General features: G+C 46.9%; 1 protein-coding gene across 4 annotated transcripts in view; it reads left to right on the top strand.

Moving 5' to 3' along the window:
- Positions 1-23,094, top strand: part of ACAP3 (ArfGAP with coiled-coil, ankyrin repeat and PH domains 3) — a 154,513-nt gene that overhangs the window by 59,070 nt on the left and 72,349 nt on the right. For all 4 annotated transcript variants that reach the window (XM_081870905.1, XM_081870904.1, XM_081870907.1 and 1 more), the window contains exons 2-6: positions 1,386-1,443; positions 3,042-3,161; positions 6,489-6,542; positions 18,045-18,103; positions 21,230-21,413. In XM_081870905.1, the coding sequence (XP_081727031.1) occupies positions 1,386-1,443; positions 3,042-3,161; positions 6,489-6,542; positions 18,045-18,103; positions 21,230-21,413 (475 nt within the window). The remainder of the gene's footprint in view (positions 1-1,385; positions 1,444-3,041; positions 3,162-6,488; positions 6,543-18,044; positions 18,104-21,229; positions 21,414-23,094) is intronic.

Raw genomic sequence — 23,094 nt, 5'->3', positions numbered from 1 at the left:
TTAATTACATATCGAGCACATACATTTGGGACATGTATGGAAGGCCTCTGTGAATTAAATAATATTCACAAAATAATAAAATCACCACCTTCATTCTAATAATTTTGGCTCTCAGAACCTTATCAGGAAGCTTTGCCTTCTCATTACACCTGAACCTGGGATCATCGAAGTTTGCTTCTTCTCCCTGTCACAAACTCCATTCAGGAATTGGCAGGATTTGGCAGCCCTAGATGCTGGCAAAGGAGGATGTATTTTGGAATCTTGACTTTTGGGCCTTGCATTTGCTGCTGAGCCTGCATTGTTTTTTTTATTAATGTTTAATTGTCATTAAATGGTTCTAAAATGTTTAAATGGTCTATTGACTGCAAATAGAGAGATGGTGGTGACAATGCTATTAGCCGAATATAGATCTCAGCCTTGCTTGCTAGTTAAGGGTTGTTGCCCTGTGTTTTGGGAGAGGAGTTTTCACGCTCCCCAACAAGCCATGACAACTAGCCGTCCATAAGCCATTAGGAAGAACTTCCTGGTGGTGCAAACTGTTCATTTCAGGAAAAGACTGGTTGTGTTAGAGATGTGAGCAGAGGCTGGATGTCCACCAGTATCCATGACTTTCCTGAACTGGTAGAGGGAGTTGATTTTTGATGTCCTTTCCAACAGTATGATTCTGCAAGGTATTCAGAAGTTGGAGAAATGGGTCATCGTTTGGCCCTGTCTCCATGTGCCCCTGCTTTCAGCCTTCCTGGCCTTGGGCCTGATAGTCATATATTTGTCAACTGTTCTGATTTGACAGGGACATCCTGGAATTACAAAAGCCATCCCGGCTTCTGATTGGATCTTGAGATGTCTCTTTTTGGGTTCTGTGCCTCTCTTTTCCCACCCACCCGCCTGCCTCCCCCTGATACTTGCCCACCCAAAGTGGAAACACAACAAGTGCCACTTCCAGCTCTTCCTCCTCCCCTATAGAGATACGGAAGAATGTAGACCGAAGCGTTGCTAGCACTTCTGGCCTCCAAGAAAAAAACTGGATATCCACTCTCTCAGTGCAAAAGTGTGCCTTGGAGGACGGGGGTGGTTCATCACCGAGTGGCTAAGAGCTGGAGTGGCGCCATTTTACACCATTGATATTTGGAGTTTCCAGATTGTTTACCGGAAGTTTAGGTTGCATTGTGACTCTACACCTTTCCCTATATTTATGTCTGTCCCTCTTCATGCCTCTCAGCCACCAATCAGCGCGCTGCTGTCTACCCAGCGTGCTGCTGAAACTTTGGTGGGTGCAGCCCCGAAAGATGCACGTCCTGATTTTCCTCTGCGGTGTGTTGGAGGGTATGCAATGAATCTCATGCAATCTCAAGCAAGAACTTATGTCTCTGTCTCCCTTCTTGCAGGGCGACCATAGATGAGGTGGAAACGGATGTTGTGGAAATAGAAGCCAAGCTTGACAAGGTAAGTTGGTGGAGCTCACACAAACACGCACAGAGGCAGGCAAATCCAGTGGCAAGTTGGTTAACAAATATGTGACCCTCGAGATGCTTCTGGACTCCAACTCCCATCCTGTCTGACCATTGGCCCATGCTGGGAGTTGGGAGTCCATGAAGGGCCTGTGAAGAGGGATTGACTGTTAAACCACTGGGAATTGTAGCTCTGGGAGGGGCATAAGGGTCTCTTAACAAATCTCAAGGGACGTGGGTGGCGCTGTGGGTTAAACCACAGAGCCTAGGACTTGCTGATCAGAAGGTCGGCAGTTCAAATCCCCACGACGGGGTGAGCTCCCATTGCTTGGTCCTTGCTCCTGCCGACATAGCAGTTCAAAAGCACGTCAAAGTGCAAGTAGATAAATAGGTACCGCTCCGGCGGGAAGGTAAATGGCGTTTCTGTGTGCTGCTCTGGTTCGCCAGAAGCGGCTTAGTCATGCTGGCCACATGACCCGGAAGTTGTACGCCAGCTCCCTCGGCCAATAAAGTGAGATGAGCGCTGCAACCCCAGAGTCGGTCACGACTGGACCTAATTGTCAGGGGTCCCTTTACCTTTACCTTAACAAATCTCAGCACCCTTAACAAACTACAGATCCTCCCAGGATTCTTTGTGTGGAAGCCGTGACTGTTTAAAGTGGCATCATAGCGCTTTATGTGACTATGGCCTGTATCTCAGTTGTTTTAAAGCTGTTACTTTTTTTTCTTTTTTTCCCCTACTGCTGCATCCCTGGATGGCCTATTTTTGCTTTTTTAGGACTATTGTGCTAGATTTCCCTACACTTTGTTACATTTCTAACAATATTTCAGGGGTTTCCCTGGCTGCATGTGCCCCCTTCCCAAAGGCACTGGTTTGCATCTAACTCTAGCCCTGGACCCACTGACGTTAATGAGCTTGACTCACTTGGGTCCTTTAATTTCAGTGGGCCTCCTCTGAGTAGGGCTCGGCTGGGTAGAATTCCTCCCAAAGCATCTGCTCACAGCAAACGGCATGCAGCTCGGTCTGCAGTGTGTGGGGACCGAACAGCGTTGCAGAAACTGCCACGTTGCAGAATACGCCTCCCTTTCGCTTCCAGAGGCTTCCTCCAAGCCACGCTGGTGTGTCCATCTGGGAGCCAGATGTGGCCGGCAGCTGCATCTTTTTGGGTTTTTCTTTTTTCGTTCCCTGGAATCGGATGCAGCAGCTCGGAGACGTTTGCCAGCACCCATTTCTCGGGCCTGCCAGATGACAGAAACAGAGGGAACATGAGTGGAGCAGCCAAAGGTTATTCTGTGTGCTGGCTCTGACTTGCACCTACTTCTCAGCCTTGGGCAACTCTCCTTGCCCTCTGTTTACTTATTTGGAACATTTGCTCTAAGTTATTCTGCCAAAAAGGCTCGCAGAGCAGCTTGTGAGTAGCCAGTTTAAAACAAGACGGTCTCTGCTCACAGGTATGCAATCTAAAAATGCACGACACACGTGGGGGAAAAGAGACAGGGAAGGAAGAGGGTGGAAAAGCAAACTCGGGCGCCAGTTATTGTTGTGCCCATTTCTGACCGATGCCCCTTGTCCCACACTTCTTTCCTTCGCAGCTGGTAAAGCTATGCAGTAATATGATAGATGCCGGAAAGGCCTACCTCATCACCAACAAGCATTTTGTCGGAGGGGTCCGGGACCTTTCACAGCAATGCAAGAAGGACGAAATGATCTCGGTAAGCAGACGGCATGCAGCACTGCCCGACCAAACCCCAGATCTATGAGGAGCTAAAGGGTGAGGTGCACAGGGTGCCTGCCCTCTCAGCACTGAGCCATTAGAGCCGGCCCTACCCTTAGGGAGAGGGAGGCAGCCACCTCGGGAGGCTGATTTTAGGCATCGTGAAAGAGCGTGATTTATTATTGCTCTATTCTTACTGACAGGGAGAGGATGTGGCTTAGACTGGACACCTTAAACCGTGTGTGTGTGTGTGTTTAACATTTGCTGCACCGCCTCAGGCAGCAAAATACCATGGGTAGGCCTGGGCGGGCAAACTCTACTAATCTACTAATGCAGTAGTTACCAAAGAGGGCAGGATTGCCCCTGGGAGGCCAATGAGATTACCTAGGGTTGTGCTCAGAGGCAAGGGGGTGACAGAAAGGGGTAAAAAAAAGCAAGCAAACAAACAAAACCCCCAAATCTATCAGACTTGGAAAAGCTGGTATCACTGGATCAAGTTCAACCATTTTGTTGAATTCATTGAACTAAATAGTTTTCAGTGGATTTCAAATAAATGTGAAATTAATTGTTACTGTTTTGGATTTTATGGTGCTACCATCTTCCTTAGTGGGTTGTGCAAACTGCTGTTCTTAATAATATTTTTAATAGGGTAGGGAGCACTGGGGATGAGGTTATGGAACCAAGCGGGCAATGGTTTAGGAACCACTGTGCTAATGTGATGAATAGGATACAGGGCATCTGGTGGTAGACTGAATGAGATTCAGTCTCTGGCATTTCCAGGTAGGACAGGGAGAAATCCCTGTCTGAAACGCCAGAGTCATTGCCTGCCAGTGTTCTTCAACTTTGGTTCCTCATACATTGTTGGGCTACAACCTCCACCATCCACAGCAAGCCACAGTCCACCCACATTTGGTACTGCTTTGAATGTTGCCTGCCTGCAACCCTGGAGAGCCACTGCTGATCAGTGTGGTCATTACTGAGTTAGATGTGCCCATGTTCTGATTCTGGCTAAGGCAGCTTCCTATCTATTCGTAAAATCTAATGCAGGGAAGCAGATTCAGCCGTTGAATTAGTGTTCCTGGAGGAGGGGTTGAGAATTAGATACATGTGACATTTGCACAACAATGCGGCAGTGACAACAATTTCTGAGCAAGGTCAATCTTGAGTATTTGAGAGCTGAGAATTTCAGCGTTTCCAGAGGAACACTATTTGAGAGCTGAGAATTTCAGCGTTTCCAGAGGAACACTGTGGGTTTGTGTTTCTTTCGTTTTTCATTTTTGCAAATTAAAGCACCAAATCAGACACGTGGAAAATTATCCTTCCTGCAATTGCAGGCACAAACCCACCATTTTCTGTCTTTTTGCAAAAAGGGTAAATGCATAAAGCTGTTTGGATCTAGTAACTCAAGCTTAAGCAACACACACACACTCTCTCTCTCACACACACACCAGGCTAAAAATATCTGAGGAGTTGGATGCCTCAAGGAATCGCATCTCTTTCTGAAAAGCCAGAAAGCAGAGATGATGCATCTGAAGTAGGTCAGCGAACATCCGCTATTTGGGAAGAGGGAGGATAAGTCGTTGCAGAGGGAACTGAACAGGAGTTGAGGCGGTACCTTTGGGATGGGGATCAGAAGGAGTGGGGGAAGCCTCTTGAGTTCATAACACGAATTGGGGGTGGGCAGAATTTCAATTCATATTGCATTTAAAGGTGGACCTACCTGATTTGCGCAGGCCAAAACAATACGAGAGCTGAAAGACAGCCATCCTTCAAAATCCGCACTTTTCCAATTTTTGCAATTCAGTGCTCTGGCCAAGTCATGCATACAAAAAATGCATGTAGCTGGGGTAAAGTGTGCATAGGAATGCATATGAGCAAAAATCACATTACACATACATTGTATTAGAGAAAATGTAAATATTAGGAGAAACATGCTTTGCAAATGTGTGTAGATTAGGCAAAATAGACCCAGGCAAGCACTGTGTACAAAAACACATATAATTGGAGTAAATTGTACATACATACATACATACATACATATATGTGTGTGTGTGTGTGTGTGTGAGAGAGAGAGAGAGAGAGAGAGAGAGAGAGAGAGAGAGAGAGAGAGATGCAAACATTGAACATTATTGGGCAAAATGGTTTTGCAAAATTGTGTTTTATAGTCAAAATTGCACACAAATGTGTGTATATTTGGAGAAATATGCACTGCAGTGCTGATGTGTATATCCCACACTGATGTGGCAGTGTTGGGAACTGAACTTGACTGGAAGAATGAGAAAGTGAAATGCACAGACTTGCGCATCACTGGTTCTGAGCTGCACCTCTGAGAACATCAGGATGGATTTGCCTGTTCATTTTGCTCAGGGAAGCACCATGTTCTTTGAAAAGTGGGGTCCTCTTTGCCCTGTGCACAGAGCACTTGTAGAAATCTCACCACAGCAAATTGGGGTTCACCATCACGTCCAGCCAGTCTCCCAAAGAGCTCAAGACAATGTAGATATGAGGGGTCTTTGCCTTGTAATCTAGGAGTGAGGAAGTGGGTCTGGCCTGCAGACCCAACCCTTATCTCCTCTATCCACCCTCACTCCCCACAATTGCCCAAGGTTGATAGGTGGGTGAGGCTGACCGCAGGTGACCCAGGAAGTGAAGGATGAGCACGTGGGCAGAGGGATGTGGCGTTTGTCCTCCTAGGTGTGTGACATCATACTGGGTTCATAAGGAAAGGGTTAACTAATTGTAAAATGACTAACCAATGGGAACCCAAGGGGCAGAGTTAACTGTGTATAAGGTTTTAAGCACAGAGGTATTTTTTGGGAGGAGTTAGGGTGGTTGAGAAGACAGTCTGGAGTTAGAAGAGACAGAGAAGAGAAGTCTGTGGGTTGGGCTAGTCTGGTGTGAGAGAGTGAGAGAATTTGTTAAGAGGAGTCAGTCAATTGGTTGAGATAATTAGTCAGAAGGTATTAGGAAGGTATAGGTCAGTAAAGAAACTAAAGATACTGACAGGAATATTATCTGAGAAACCATAAACTTGTTAATGTTTGTAAAATAAACTTGGTTTTTTTTCTTGGTTCACTTTTAACATCTGTCTGGACTCAGTGTTTTACCAGAGAGTAACGGGTTGATGGCAGCAGGGAAGCGAGCACAGTGGTGGCACAGGGATCAATAGACCATTAAATGTCCGGGGACCCTGTGTGATCTCCACAGTGGTGCTTGTTGAGACTGGAGCTAAATTAAGGGGGGGGGTTACATCTATGTCCACCCCCCACTCTCCCTTTCAGGCCTCTGTTCTTCTCTCACTGCCATGCCTCTCTTCCTTCTGCAGGAATGCCTGAACAAGTTTGGAGACAGCCTGCAGGAAATGGTCAACTACCACATGGTAAGTCACATCCTGCCAGGAGTTCCTTGGTGCGGTGCGGCTGTGGCTGCGTTAAGTGATGTTTCGTAAACATTATAAAAGCCTTGCACATGCAGTGATGTTAACAGACCTGAAGGTCGCAACTGAGCTGCCTTGCTGTTTGAGATCAAGGCTGATCTCTCCCACTGTCCTGCCTCCGAGAGTGGACAGCGCAGACTTCCAGTGTCCAGGAAGTTCCAAGGAGCACAGTCTCTTAAGGACATAAGATGAACTCTGCTGGATCGGGTCAAAGGCCCTTTTAGCACCATATCATATTCCAACAGCGGCCAACAAGATCCTTCTGGGGAGCCCCCAAGCAGGACTTGGGGTGCAACAACAACAACTTGGGTGGGGCAGCTCTGGCGTTCTTGCCTGGCTCATGGTCTCCTCTGTTCCTGTGACCATGGAGGAGGTGGGGTGGTGGCACTTGAGAGCTGGACAGGAACTCAGACTGATAGTGTGGGGACCTTTGGTCTTGGGGCAGGAGTGTCCAGCTCAGGATTGTAGGCAGTGCAGATATGGGCTGGAGGAGTTGCTTCTCAAGGGAAGGCCCATAGAACAGTGACAGATCATCTGTTTTGCATGCCAGAGGTCCCAGGTTCAATCCCCAGCATCTCCAGGTAGCTGGAGAACAGCTGCCAGCCACTGTAGACAATGCTGGGGTAGGTGGACCAATGGTCTGACTTGGTATAAGGTAGCTTTCTATGTCCCTGTCTTAAGGAGAGTTGGTGTAACTCAGTGGTAGAGCATTCATTTTTCATGCAGGAGGTCCAGGTAGGGCTGGGTAGGAAAGGGGGAGAGAATCTTGTCCAAAAACCCGGACAACTGCTGCCAGCCAGTGTGGGCAATACTGAGCACATTGGACCAACTCAGTGTGAGACAGCTTCCCGTGTTCCTAAAATATAAGGGAAAGGGTCACAGCTCAGGGCTGTAGCACCTGTTTTGTTCTATCCCAGGCAAAAACACTTGAGGAGGGTTCCTAAGCAGAAGGGCATGGCCTAGGAAGGAGGGGTGTGGCCTGGGGAGGGTCCCCAGGGCCAGCTGGAGAGGTCTGGAGGGCTACATTTGAACCCCCCCCACCAGCTTTGAGATCCCCCCACCCCTGCCTCAAATACTGCTCTCATTCGATGCTCATTAATAATAGCATTTATATAGTCCTTCCTGTCTGCCGTTGCTGTGATCTGAGTTCACCCATCCCTCTAGCCAGGGAGTTCCACATAAGCTGCTGAGTTAGCTCTTCAGCAAGCCAGGAACTGTGTCTGCAGAGTAACTCCAGACAGAGGGAGTGGACGGCACAGGACGGCTGCCACTCTTTTGGAGTGGGGCGAGGGGGCTTTGAAATAAGGAAAGGTTTTCTCCCCCGTCCAGCCGCGGCAGGTCAGGGATGGTGCAGGCTGCGTTTCTGCTCCATGTTTCAAATTTTTTTGGGGGGGAAATCAGTCGCCGGGAGAAAGTCTGGCAGGGGCATCTAATCCTCAGGGCTGTAAAATCTGCGTCCAGAAGGGGAAGGCATAAAACGGTTTCCTTCTCAATGACACTCCTGGGGTGACGGACGAGGGCCATACAGTCTCAACCTCAGTTTTTCCATGGGTCAATTGATGTTCATTCTAATACAGTGGTACCTCTGGTTAAGAACTTAATTTGCACCGGAGGTCTGTTCTTAACCTGAAACTGTTCTTAACCTGAGGTACCACTTTATCTAATGGGGCCTCCAGCTGCCGCCGTGCCGCTGCCGCACGATTTCCGTTCTCATCCTCAAGCAAAGTTCTTAACCAGAGGTACTATTTCTGGGTTAGAGGAGTCTGTAACCTGAAGCGTATGTAACCTGAAGCATATGTAACCCGAGCTACCACTGTAGTGGTATGGACTTGGCCTCAGTAAATATTAATTAGTTTTTATTCTTAATTAAGAATATGCCACTTAATGCCTAAAGTGTATGCCACTTAATGCCTAAAACAGGATTCTATCCAGTTGCACAGGCAATTAAAATATAAGCATTAGTTATTAGAATATACAATAGGCATGAACAGTAAAACAACACAGCAATTAAAACAGGAAGCGCAGGTCTAGATTGCGCTGATAAGATTTCATTCATTTGCTTGATCCTCCCTTTCCTGCAAGGAGTTCAAGGCAACATATACCGGTACATGATCCTCAGTTACTCATTTTATCCCCACAACAGCCCTGTGAGGTAGGTTATGCTGACTGGCCCAAGGTCAGTGGCTGAGTCAGGGTTTGAACCAGAGTCTCCCTTGTTGTAGTCAAATGCTCTAACCGCTTCACCACACCACCCGTTAGGTGCAGAGATGGCACTGAGTAAAGCCGAGCATTGAGAAGGGGGCCATCCATTGTTTAAAACGTATCTAAGGAAAGGTCCTTGTAGGTTGTGGGGGTGGAGAACCTCAGGCCTGGGGGCCTAATGCGACCCTTCATTTGTCTCTACCTGGCCCTCACAATTATCCCCAGGCCACACCCCCTCTCCTCAGGCTACACCCCTCACCTGTCCTGTTTTAGACCACAATTTTTTTTGCATGGTTGGAATGTGTCTAATGCCTCTAGCTTGTCTAGGAGGGGGGTGGTGAGACGTACATTGGTTGCTCCACTCACTTTAGCCCCCAGCCCCACCCACCACTGGCATGCGGCCCTTGGAAGGCTGCCCAGGAGGGAATGTGGCCCCTGGGCTGGAAAAGGTTCCCCGCCCCTGTTGCAGATCTTCTCAGCAGCCTCTATATCCTTTCAAATGCACCACATCTGGGCACAGTTAGCTGTGATTCTAAAACTAGATGCCCTCCCTTAATGGAGAGAGACAAGAGACGGTGTAGAAAAAAAATCTAGGTCATACACACACACACACACACACACACACACACACAGCCCAAACACCCTTCAGTTCGTTCAGCTTTCAAGTTTGTGCATCTCCTGCTGAGCAGCAAGCTTAAAATACTCGCAGGGCGTTGGATTGGCATTTGCGGGGGATAATTTCTATTATTTTTTGGAAAGTTGTTGGTAGCACTGTGCCGAAATCTGTCCTCCCCCAGATTTTCAGCAGATAATTTCCAAATGCAATTTATTTTCCCGTTACTGATGGTTGGGAGGGAAACACGGGGGGGGGGGAGGAGGTGTATTTTTTAGTTCAGCACCAGTTGTTAGCATATGGGGAACAACAGCAGGCCTGGGGAAATCAAATGAGGCATTCTGGACCTCTCTGCCTGAGCCTCAGGGCTCTTCTCAGGCCATCCCCCCTCTTCTCAGGCCACCCCCCTCCCCAGCCCTGCTCTGAACTCTCCTTTAGGGGGTTTTGTGGCTAGCTGGAAAGCATCCTTTAGTTCTGATCGTGCTTCTTCCTGCTTAGAATCATAGAATCATAGAATCATAGAATCATAGAATCATAGAGTTGGAAGAGACCACAAGGGCCATCGAGTCCAACCCCCTGCCAAGCAGGAAACACCATCAGAGCACTCCTGACATATGGTTGTCAAGCCTCTGCTTAAAGACCTCCAAAGAAGGAGACTCCACCACACTCCTTGGCAGCAAATTCCACTGTCGAACAGCTCTTACTGTCAGGAAGTTCTTCCTAATGTTTAGGTGGAATCTTCTTTCTAGTAGTTTGGAGCCATTGCTCCGTGTCCGCTTCTCTGGAGCATCAGAAAACAACCTTTCTCCCTCCTCTATGTGACATCCTTTTATATATTTGAACATGGCTATCATATCACCCCTTAACCTCCTCTTCTCCTGGATGGAGGACAGAGAGGGCTGTGTTTAGAAATTAGCCTGCTGTACAAAGGGTGAGATCTGCATCCGTAGCTGCACCCATCTCTGCCTCTGGTCACCAGGCCGAAGGCTCCTTGTTGCTGGAGCCTGAAAAGCTTTTTGCTTTTTGCTGCAAGGTTAGATGGACCAGTGTGCACCATTTTATGTACCTTCCCCTGAGTGCTCCCAAACCTGCAACGCAGGTCGTTCTCAAACATTTTTCTCTGGGCCACACCTTCAGTATAGAAATTTGTGCACACCAAACCAAATTCTTTATTGCTAAGGAATACATTGGAAAGCAAAAAGAAACAACTACCAGTGCTTGATATATAACATAGAGCACAACTACTTTATAATATAATACAGCTACATAAGAACATGAACCAAAATATAATTCTAAACAAACCTCTTGCATATTCTGCAAATGAAAACATTTTTTATACTATACTATACTGTACTATACTATTCTATTCTATTCTATTCTATTCTATTCTATTCTATTCTATTCTATTCTATTCTGTTCTATTCTGTTCTATTCTATTCTATACAGGATGCGGGTGGCGCTGTGGTCTAAACCACAGAGCCTAGGGCTTGCCGATCAGAAGGTCGGTGGGTAGAATCCCCGCGATGGGGTGAGCTCCCGTTGCTCGGTCCCTGCTCCTGCACATCTAGCTGTTGGAAAGCACGTCAAAGTGCAAGTAGATCAATGGGTACCCCTAAAGCAGGAAGGTAAATGGCGTTTCCGGGCGCTGCTCTGGTTCGCCAGAAGTTGCTTAGTCCTGCTGGCCACATGACCCGGAAGCTGTACGCCGGCTCCCTTGGCCAATAAAGCGAGATGAGCACCGCAACCCCAGAGTCGTCCACGACTGGACCTAATGGTCAGGGGTCCCTTTACCTTTATACTATACTGAAATGTTTAAATCCTTCTTTGATTGCCCTTGAATCTTCCTGCCACACTTGCCATCCTCTCCTGCCACATCAGTGCGGCATGCCACACCCTTTGAGAACCACTGGTTTAAAAAGCATTATTCAGAAGAGTGGTTTTCCACAACCCACTGAGGAAGATAACAATGCAATAAAATTCCAAACTGTAACAATTCATTGCACATTTGTTCACAATCCAAGTGAAAGGATTTAGTATAATTATTTTGACAAAGCTGATGAACTTGGTCCGGCGATACCAGCTTTTTGAAGCCTCTTAGGGTACCTCCTGCCACCCCCTTGCCTCTTAGCAGCGCCCCCCAAGTAATCACACTGCCCCCTGTGGTAGTGGGGAGTACTGCTCACTTTGGGAACTGCAGCTCTTTTCATAAAAGCACCTGTTTCTGCCTTCCACACCAAATGAAAAATACACAGAACTGTCGCCGCTTGCAACTCTCCTTTCCCAAGGGCATGCTGCTCCACACAGGGTCCTGCGCTGTCATGCGTGGAGATCTGTCTCCGGGGAATGTCTGTAGATTGACTCAAACATCTTTCTGCTGGGCGGCGAAGCCTGGAGCAATCTGGAGGGGGAGGAAAGTTATTTTTAGTGGTTTTTCTGTTTCTGTGCTTCGTGTCCCCCCCCCTTGTGTGCGCATGGGGGCGGGATTTAGCACGTTGGCTCATCCCCTGCTCCCTGTGTAAAGGCAGAGGGAGTCGTGAGGCTGCAAGCAGCGCTCGCTCTGGGTGTGCGGCGCACGAGGGTTTGGCCTTTCAGTATCATCGCAGAGAAGCACCGTCTTCTGTGGCAGTACCCCCCAAATAGGCGTTATGTGGGAGCGGCAGGGACAGAAAACGGGCAAGGCGGGGTGACTTCTGCTGGATCCCAAATCTGTTCAACTCGGTCATGTGACCCGTCAGCTTACCCTGGCAAAAAGGGGGTCACACTCTATTTCAAAGGCTTGTTTTCCTTCTGCTGGGAGTACATTTTTCCAGCTTCCAATCCTTAGGATTTACGGGCTAGTTTCCGAGCCACAGGACGCGGGTGGCGCTGTGGGTTAAACCACAGAGCCTAGGACTTGCTGATCAGAAGGTCGGTGGTTCGAATCCCCGTGATGGGGTGAGCTCCCATTGCTCGGTCCGTGCTCCTGCCAACCTAGCAGTTCGAAAGCACGTCAAAGTGCAAGTAGATAAATAGGTACCGCTCTGGCGGGAAGGTAAACGGCGTTTCCGTGCGCTGCTCTGGTTCGCCAGAAGCGGCTTAGTCATGCTGGCCACATGACCTGGAAGCTGTCTGCGGACAAACGTTGGCTCCTTTGGCCTATAGAGCAAGATGAGCGCGCAAGCCCAGAGTCGTCCGCGACTGAACCTAATGGTCAGGGGTCCATTTACCCTTACCTTTAAGTCACACTCTATTTCAAAGGCTTGTTTTCCTTCTGCTGGGAGTACATTTTTCCAGCTTCCAATCCTTAGGATTTACGGGATAGCTTTTGAGCCACACATTTTGTCCCAGAAGTCATTTCGTGTAGGGATTTGTGAAGAGGGGCCATGTTGCACTTGTTTTGCATGCAGAAGGTCCCAGGTTCATTCCTTAGCATCACCAGTTAGTGGTGGGAAATATTCCTGCCTGAGACTCTGGAGCGCCCAGTAGGCAACGCTGAGCTAGACAGACCAGTAGTGTGAGTTGGTTTAAGGCAGTTTCGTAGAATCGTAGAGTTGGAAGGGACCCGTAGGATCATCTAGTCCAACCCTCTGCAATGCAGGAATATGCAGCTGTCCCATATGGGGATCGAACCTGCAACCTTGGTGTTATCAGCACCACGCTCTAACCAACTAAGCTATCCAGTCAAAGTTTCCTATCTGTTTATTGAAACCAGCCCTTTATTTACAACCATGAGGACTCGCGCCTTACTTTTATCTTTGCAGGCAATGTCGTACCTCAGAGATAGACTCAGCGTAAGGAGGTCTTCTACATGCTCCTTCCTAAGAATGAATTCCTCTAGCATCTCCAAGAAAAAGACTTCACTGACCTCCAGCTGTTTCAGACTACAGCTCCCTGGGGCTGATGGGAGTTGTGGTCCAAAACATCAGGAAGGCACCAAACATACATACCTTGCTCCTGCTTCAGAAATGAGACTGGGCCTTTTGGAAGTCCAAAACCCAGGAGAGAAATAAAGGTGCTGAGGCTTTGGGAAGCATCCCTGCAAAAAGCCAGAGCAGTCAGTGGTCTTGCTCCTAGCTATTAAAGTCTCTGCCAGTTACGGATCGATAGCCTTTACTGTTTCAGGCTGCTGCGCTTAGGGTAACGCAGCAATGCAATGGCATTAGGGATCGCATCAGTGCAGTAGCTCATGGATCTTTCCTCTGGGCCATTAAACGGCAAAGTGGAACTGCTATCTCCTCCCTGGCTGGCCAACTCCCTTCCTTGCAAGCCCTGCTGCAAAATGTCTGTGATTTTCCCAACGGCAAGATACTGGTAGGAAGTGATGGGTGAACCTGGCAATTTCTCATGTTTCCAATCAAAAGTTTGTTTCCACATTAGTACATGCCGAGGGCCTTCTGGCAGTTCCCTCATTGTGAGAAGTGAGGTTACAGGGAACCAGGCAGAGGGCCTTCTCGGTAGTGGCACCCGCCCTGTGGAACGCCCTCCCATCAGATGTCAAGGAAATAAACAACTATCTGACTCTTCAGAAGACATCTGAAGGCAGCCCTGTTTAGGGAAGTTTCTTATGTTTGATGTTTTATCGTGTTTTTAATATTCAGTTGGGAGCTGCCCAGAGTGGCTGCAGAGGCCTGGCCAGATGGGTGGGGTATAAGTAACACATTTATTATTATTATTATTATTATTATTATTATTGAAAATCCACCTGTATTTTAGAGCAAATCACCAGTGCACAGCTGCTTATGGATGGAACGCTGGGTGGGGAGATCTTGATGTGGCTGTATTTCAGAGTTGGCACGAATGTTCTTCCTGTGCATTGTTTAAGAACACAGAAAGCTGTGTTATAAAGTTCATCTAGCTCAGTATTGTCTACTCTGACTGGCAGCGGTTCGCTAGGGTTTCAGGCAGGGGACATTCCCAACCCTACCTGGAGAAGCCAGGGATTGAACCTGAGACCTTCTGCATGCAAAGCAGATGTTCTGCCACTGAGATGCATCCTGCTCTCCTTCATGTTGGTTGAACAACAAGAGGAATACTGCTGATACGACAATAGGATCAAGATTGCGGGTGTGTGTGTGTATGAAGAGATGTGGCAAATGGTGCATGCACAGGAATCTCCATGGAATTCGGGAAAGGAAATAAATCGATGGGGGGGGATCTCTTTGCCTTCCCACATTTTCTTAAGATATGGCCCCGGAATTTTGGCACCCAGACTCTTGCTTAGCTTGCCTCTGTGGCTGGGCTAGCTTTGCAACCAGGAAGCTTTAAGGATTAGCCCCTGATCCCGGAGGAAAATCTCCATCCAAAGTGACCAGCATTTGAGTGAGTCACATCCTGGAATCTTGATGACTTCTCTGGGGCTGAGAGATGGGTGGGAAGGCGAGACAGACTTTCTGGAAACTTTTTATTTCATACGAACCCTTCCAAGCATGGATTGGAAGCCCAAAAAACAACTGTGTAGTTAGAAATCAGACATTAAAAAAATAAAAATAGTAAGCTGAGCTCTTTTTAAAAAATCCAATCAATTTAATTTGATTTTTTAAAAATAAATAAATGGAGGATCCCTCTGCAAATCATCTCCGCAAGATATTGGCCAGTAGTCAATTCAATATTGCAGCTTATGAGAAAAGAGCTGATTTTCTTAAAGCATTGTGTTCAAGGGGTGTGTTTAACTCGGTTTTACTCAGTGTAGACCTATTAAAATCAATGGCTCTAAACAGCCCCATGGTCATCGATTTCAGTGGTCTACTCTGAGTAAACCAGGGACGCGGGTGGCACTGTGGTCTAAACCACTGAGCCTCTTGGGCTTGCCGATCAGAAGGTCGGCAGTTCAAATCCCCACGATGGGGTGAGCTCCTGTTGCTCGGTCCCAGATCCTGCTAACCTAGCAGTTCGAATGCACACCAGAAAGTGCAAGTAGATAAATAGGTACCACTCCAGTGGGAAGGTAAACGGCGTTTCCATGCGCTACTCTGGTTCGCCAGAAGCGGCTTAGTCATGCTGGCCACATGACCCGGAAAAACTCTGTGGACAAACAGCGGCTCCCTCAGCCTGTAAAGCGAGATGAGTGCTGCAACCCCAGAGTCGTCTGAGACTGGACTTAACTGTCAGGGGTCCTTTACCTTTACCTTTACTCTGAGTAAAAACTTAGTTAAGTACCACCCTTAGAGTTTCATTGAAATACTCCTTCTCTCTATCCCATCCTGTCCTCTGTGTGCCATTTGCAGTTGCACTCAGGTCCTGTTTCCAAGATTCCCACAGGCGTTGGGTTGAACAATGGGAGAACAGGATGCTGGACTAGATAGGCCATCAGCCTGATCCAGCCACCAGGCTTCATATGTTCCTGTCCCCAACTCCTTGATGCTGGTCTTGGCTGTTTTATTATATAGTTCTAGCTAAATGCTTATTGGTTCGATGTTTCTATGCAAATGGCTTTGTCAATTTTGCCTGGCAAAAGTGGGCAGCCTTCTTTATATGGCGCCAGTAGAAGTTGGAGCATGAGAAGATGGTGCCCTCTACTGGTAGAAACAAGGAATTCAAATATAGACAGACCTTGTTCAAAATATTTGGGAAGGGGTTCTGTGCAGAACATTTGGCAGCTGAAGTGCCTCTCAGGAAGACCTGAGTGGGAGGGAGGAATTGGGGACACAGACGTTCATTGAATGAGGGGGCATATTGGCCTCCCATCAGACATCACCAGTCCAGAGGCTCAAGGAGAGCACAAGTTGCGAGGTTGTGTGTCCATCTTCAGACCAGAGGACTGGCCCTTTAAGACCCTTTAAATTCTCTCAAGGGGGTGGAGCTTGGAGGAGGTATAAAAGGCCTCTGTCCGCTCCCAATCTCTTTCAGAGCAAGTGGATCGCTGGGAGCTGTCCGTGGTCCAGCCCTATAGCCTTGCTGCTTTTCCTGAGCAGAACACAACAGGTTTTGGGGTGTTTTTTTTAAAAAAACCCAATGGTTTAAAAAGTGTTATTTATTGCAGTGGTTCTCAAACTTTTTTCTCCGGGCTGCACTTTCGGGGGGAAAATTTGCTCAGGCCACACTGAATTTTTAATTGATAAGAAATACATTGGAAAACAAAATGAAGCAACTCCTAGCAGTGCTTGATTTATAGCATAGAACAAAACTACATTAGAATATGATCATGGGGCATCCAAAAAGTATAAAACAATGCATCTACATAAGAACATGAATCATGCCCAAAATATAATGACAAACTACAACTAGGATTGTCCTCGGTATTGCAAATTTTAAAAAAACAACAGCATTGATACTATACTGCACTGCACTGATATGTTTAAATGTTTCCTTGATGGTCTTTGAATCATTCTGCCATGCTTGCCGTCCTCTCCTGCCAAACCAGTGTGACACACCACACCCTTTGAGAACCAGTTTTATTGCCTTAAAAAACCCCCACTTAAAATGAAGCTTTGCTTTGCAATCGGAGAGAAATTCAATTGAATTCGCAGTTTTGTGTGTGATGGCACTCATGAAGTACCATTGCCTCTTTTCTTTGGCTGTCGTTGGTAGCCATTTTGTGCCGACACCCATAGCGCTTCTATCAAGATGCGAGCACCTCCTTTAAAAAATAATAATAAAATAAACGGCACTGGCCAGTAGCCTGCTTCTGAACACCAGTTTCTGGGGGTCACAAGTGGGCAGAGCGATTTTGGACTCACAGGTACTGTTGGCAGTCTTTTCAGAGGCATCTGGTTGGCCACTGTGAGACCAGGATTCTGGGCTAGGTGGGCCTTTGGCCTGATCCAGTAGCCAGGAGAAGCGGTGCTGTTGTGCTCAAGTTCTACTCTCTCTGAGACCAGGATGCAGGACTTTGGCCTGATTCAGCAGGGCTCGTTTTATGTTCTTAGAGGTGGTTTTTGTTGGTTATTTGCAATTTAGTAGCGCTGCAGAGAGCTCGCTGGGGAGACCATAAATAACAAGGAACTCAAAAATAACTTTAACAAGGTTTTAATAACAACTCCTTTTACACTAAAGATAACAACAAACATGACCCAACCACCAACCCATCCCCCAGGGTAATGGGAGAGCTAGGTGCTGCTCCTTATATACCGTATTTTTTGCTCTATAAGACTCACTTTTTCCCTCCTAAAAAGTAAGGGGAAATGTGTGTGCGTCTTATGGAGCGAATGCAGGCTGTGCAGCTATCCCAGAAGCCAGAACAGCAAGAGGGATTGCTGCTTTCACTGTGCAGCGACCCCTCTTGCTATTCTGGCTTTTGAGATTCAGAATATTTCTTTTCTTGTTTTCCTCCTCCAAAAACTAGGTGCGTGTTGTGGTTTGGTACGTCTTATAGAGCAAAAAATACAGTACTATGCCCAAATGCTTAATTAACACAACCTAGCAGCACCTGCTATGTTTCACAGCTGCAAGACTGGGTCTCGTTATTTGCCCTGGCCCTTAAAGACATACACAACTTGTGAAACAATAATGAACCTTCACATTTTACAGTGACCATTCAACAGTTTTATCCTATTGGGAAGCGTTTCTGGGGCAATCCCTAGAAGAACACCACTTTCAGCAGCACCTCTGCTCCTGTGCTGTCTGGTGACATTTAAGATCTTCGATTAAGTGAGTTTTCTTCACATAGTCTTACTTGCTTTCTCTTCCCTGCTTCCTCTTTCCCTCTGCCTTAGATCCTTTTCGACCAGGCTCAGAGGTCTGTCCGGCAACAGTTGCACAATTTCGTGAAAGAGTGAGTATCTGTTTCTTTTGTGTGTGTATATTTTGATGGAGGGGAGGGTCGAATCTGTCATAGTGGATCACAGCACATGCCACTGATAATAACCAGGTGAGATCAACTGGAAGATCTGTTAGGATGGGCTGTGAAGGGGGGGTCCCCCAAGAATTACAGAAGCACATCAATCTTTAGGAACACAACTCTTAAGGAGAGCGGGGGAAGCCCCACTAAAAACAGAGTACCCCAGTCCAACAAGCATTGAGCCTGCTGTCTGGTCACAGAAGGAGAACTGATGGCTGCAGAGGAGAATCGCAAAACTAGGTGGAAGAAAGAAAGGGATGTCTGGAATCCTGAACAGGAGTATTCTGTTCTGCAATGTTTGGTTGCAGATCGTACATGTGTGAGTGTGGGGAGGGGCCTATATCCAACTGCATCTTGCTCCAGAGTATATCCACTGAAATGAGTAGACCTAGTTAATCATTTCAATTTATCTACTCTGAGCAGAATGCAATCTTAAATATCCTTTTGTTTTTTAAACTAAAGTGCTATGATCACCTTGCCATATACTGTGGTACCTCGGTTTTTGAACATCTCTGTTGACGAGAATTTCTGTTTCCGAATGCCGTAAACCTGGAAGTAAATGTTTTGGTTTTCAAACACGCCTCTTGAGTCGAATGTGCCAAGCGGCTTCCACTCAATGCAAGATCCTGAGGCCTAGCTGTCGGCTATTGCGTTTTCGTTTTGGGGACGTTTCAGAACTCGAATGGTGTTCTGGAATGGATTACGTTCGAAAACTGAGGTATTGCTGAATATAGCAAGCACAGAAGAGAAATGTGTATGGCAGGGAAGCTCAAACACTGACCGCCGACATAATTACCCTTACTTTTCATTGGTGGGAAAGGAAAATGGCAATGGCTTAGTAGCAGAGCATCTGATTTTGCATGCAGAATGTCCTGGGTTCATTACCCAGCTTCTCCAGGTAGGGTTGGGAAGAGCTTTTGCCAGTCAGTGCAGACACTATTGACCTATATGGACCAATAGTATAAGGAAGCCTCTTGCAGCAGGGCTCAGCCGTGGAGCATCTGCTCTGCATGCAGAAGGCCCCAGATTCATTCTCTGGTGTCTCGTAGTAGGGCTGGGAATGTCCCCCTTGTGAAACCCTGGACAGCTGCAGCCAGTCAGTGTAGATGCTGTTGAGCTAGATGGGCCCAATGGCTGTATATCACAGCTGCCTATGTTCCTGAATGGGCAGGTTTGTAGTCCTTGTGATTGCAAAGATGTCCTTGGAAGTGCATGAGCAAGACCTGCTGACATCTTATGCAGAAGGTCCCAGGTTCAACAGGTAGGGTTGGGAAGAGAAGCGCTCCCAGTCAGTGTTGACGGCCCTCAGCTGGGTGTATTCAGAACAGGCCAACTTCCTGTGTTCCTAATGTTGTGGAGGGCACACACCTCCTTTGAGCTCCTAATCCTCTTTAAATAAAAGAAAAAGGGGCAGGTACGGAGACGACATCATAAGCCACAGAATATAGGTCAGTGAGGCAGCCGAGGCCTTCAGCTAAGTAAGAGCCTGTTTCTATGGGAACAGGCCATAGACGCGGAGCCTGTCAGGCACTGCAAGCGACTTCATCAAGTGGGTGGGAGGAGGAGAACAAGGGGGGACCATTGACCTCCTAGCACCCTCCCTGCTGCTGAAGGAGTTCAGGCGTCCTTCACCTTCCCCAAAATTTCTGAGGTGCTTAAATTCCAGCTGATCTAACTGCTTGGTGGGACAAGAAGGATGAGTAAGAGGGGATTTGAAAGCCAGTTTTTGGAGCCATGCTTGATCTCGCATGTTGGTTCCCATCCCTCATGCCTGCTAGCCTATGTGGCTGTTTCAGTTTGTAGACCATAAACTCATAGAACTGTAGAGTTGGAAGGGATCCTGTGGATCACCTAGTACAACCCTGAGCAATGCAGGAACTTCTGCTGACCCAAGGCTAGGAAAATCTGCTGCATACCCCTCCTTGAGACCTTTAGAAGAAGGGTGAAATAATAAAAAAATGTAACTAATCATAATTCTTTGGGCTTGGGGACCCTTTAACAAAAAAATAATTTCCACAGATATAATCCCTTTTGAGCTGCATTCTTAATTTTCTGTCTGGGGAAGGAGGCTAAGGTATGCATGAGGTTATATGCCGTCGAGATTATGGATATGATTGCTGCCCTATAATGTTAGGAGAGCAGCTGGAGCAGCTGGAATAGGCCGCCCCGCCCCCCTTCACAATCCTCTTTGTGTATCTGGGGGGCAGGCTTGGTGTCTACTCCAGCTGTATGTTTTCATGAGGACTAGGAAAGTGAAAATAAAATCAATAGCAGGTGCTGTAAAGCAGCTAGAAAATGACAGCGCTTCCCTTGCTGGCTAAAAATTGGAAAACACAAGAAGTGCCAACAGTGGAGGAATGGCAGATGAAGATGGTGGACTTTTGGGAGCTAGCTGACCTGACCAGAAGAGTCCGTGACCAGAAGGAGGAGTACCAGGAGGAATGGAAGAAATTTAAAGACTATTTAGCTAAATATGCTAAGATAATCTAAATAAAAATACTTGCAAGTACCAGATTGGCCTAGGATTTAAATATGTGATGTTATGGAATAATATGTTTAAAGTTAAATTAAAAAGAAAGAAAGATGTTAATTGACTAAGTAAATTTTATGTGAAAATAGTTTTGGAAAACTGTTACAATGATATGCATTGAAACTCAGCTAGGGGGAGTCAAGGAAGTCACTCAACAATGTAAACAAAAGTGGAATTACTACACTTAAGATTTATGTTTGTCCGTTTATTTGTTTGTCTGTTTATAAATATGGAAAATCAATTTAAAAAATTGGAAAAAAGATAAAGTAAATGACAGCACTTCCCATTGGGGCATCTGGTTGGCCAGTGTGAGAAGAGAGTGCTGGACTAGATGGGCCATTTGGCTTGATACAGCAGCCAGGCTCTTCTTAACGTTTTCCTTGCGTTTAGATATAGCATTGTTTTCGAATTCTTTTTGTCGCAAGATGCTTTTACTTTATTTCTTCAATGGGAAGTGATTGGTAAGTAAACAGATTCTCTTTCTTTTTTAACGGGAAGCAAATTCGTAAATGAGTAAAATTACCTTGCAGTGACGTCCGGAAATTCAAGGAGACCAAAAAACAGTTCGATAAGGTACGGGAAGACATGGAGATTGCCTTGGTCAAGAACGCACAAGCTCCGCGGCACAAGCCCCATGAGGTCGAAGAGGCCACTGGCACCTTGACAATCACCAGGAAATGCTTCCGACACTTAGCCCTCGACTACGTCTTACAGGTGAGGTCTTCCCCTAGACAGCCCTGCTAAGGCTGAAATTCTCCCAAGTCAAACTTTTTCAAGAATAGCTCAGTCAATAGAGCATGAGACTCTTCATCTCAGGGTCATGGGTTTGAGCCCCAAATTGGGCAAAAGATTCATGCACTGCAGCGGGTTGGACTAGATGACCCTAGGGCCCCTTCCAACTCTATACAATTATATTATTCTAAATACCTGTTGTTAACTCTTTTATAGACAGTTTTAATGTTGCATTTTATAGTTTTGTGAGCAGCTTTGAGGTTTCTTTTACAAATTAATCGGTGTGTAAATTTTGAATAATAATAATAATCCACTTCTGAATGGACCCATTGAAATAAATGGGTCTAAGTTAGCCATGGGCAGTGTGGTGTAGTGGTTAGAATGTTGGATTAGGACCTGGGAGATCTTGAAGCTCACCTTGGCCCAGTCACTCGCTCTCAGCTTAACCTACTCCACAGGATTGTTGTGAGGATAAATGGGATCAATGTACATTGCCTGGAGCTCCTTGGAGCAAAGGTAAACATAATAAATGCCTCTACTCTGAGCAGGGCTAGTGTTGGAGGAAACCCTCTGGCCTGATATAAGGAAGCATCTTGACTTGGCATGTATTTGCAGGGACTGGACTGCTGCTCAGCATCAGGCCTTTTCCTGCCAACCCACCCTCGGGAATTGTGGAATCGTTACTCTCCCGAGAAGCGATTTCCAGACCGATTTCTCCTCCCGCGTTGCTTGTAATGGCTTTGTGTTGTGCTACAAACTGGAGTCAAAGCTAATATTGATCCAAGCTGTTCCATTAGCTCCCCCCCCCTCTCTTCCCACCCTTTTATAGTGAAGCCATCTGCTGACACCTTCTGTCTCATCCTGGGACAGCTAACGCTGTCATATCCTGTTGATCATCAGGGATGAGCAAACAGGGCGGGCGGGGGGGGGGGGGCAGAGAGATGAGGAAGAGAAGATGTTGAATAATATTAAAAATAATAAATTTTTATTTATATCCCACCCTCCCCAGCTGAAGCCGAGCTCAGAGCAGCTAATAACAAGAAAAGTAACACAGCATTCTAAAACCAATTCATTCTAAAATCAATTCAAAATCAAATTAATGGCAACCATTGGGCTAGAGTTCTGTGGGGATTACCAAAGGAGGGGGTCAGGCTGTGCCTTGGCCAAAGGCCTGGTGGAACAGCTCTGTCTTGCAGGCCCTGCAGAAAGATGCCAAGTCCCGCAGGGCCCTAGTCTCTTGTGACAGAGTGTTCCACCAGATCGGGGCCACAGCCGAAAAAGCCCTGGCTCTGGTTGAGGCCAGCCTAACCTCCCTGTGGACCGGGATCTCCAATATATTTTTATTTGAAGACCGTAAGGTCCACCGTGGGACATACCAGGAGAGGTGGTCCCATAGGTCAGAACTGCCCTCTTTGCCTCCGCTGGTGACAAAATGGGACTGGTGAAAGTGTCTAGCTCCCAGGAGTCACCATAATTATGCACCAGATGATTTTGTTTATTCATTTCATGGTCTGGGGTCGATGGTCCCATGGAAGCCATAGAACCCATTGGGGGCTGTGTCAGCCACTGCCTCTCAGCCTAACCTACCTCACAGGGTTGTTGTGCAGAGTTGAAATGGAGAGGCAGAGCAGTGTGTATGCTACCTTGAGCTCCCTGGGAGGCA

Source organism: Podarcis erhardii (assembly GCF_964252035.2).
Source record: "Podarcis erhardii genome assembly, chromosome: 7".
NCBI lineage: Eukaryota > Metazoa > Chordata > Lepidosauria > Squamata > Lacertidae > Podarcis > Podarcis erhardii.
The sequence above is the reverse complement of the archived record's forward strand: the minus strand, read 5'-3'. Positions and strand labels throughout refer to the sequence as shown.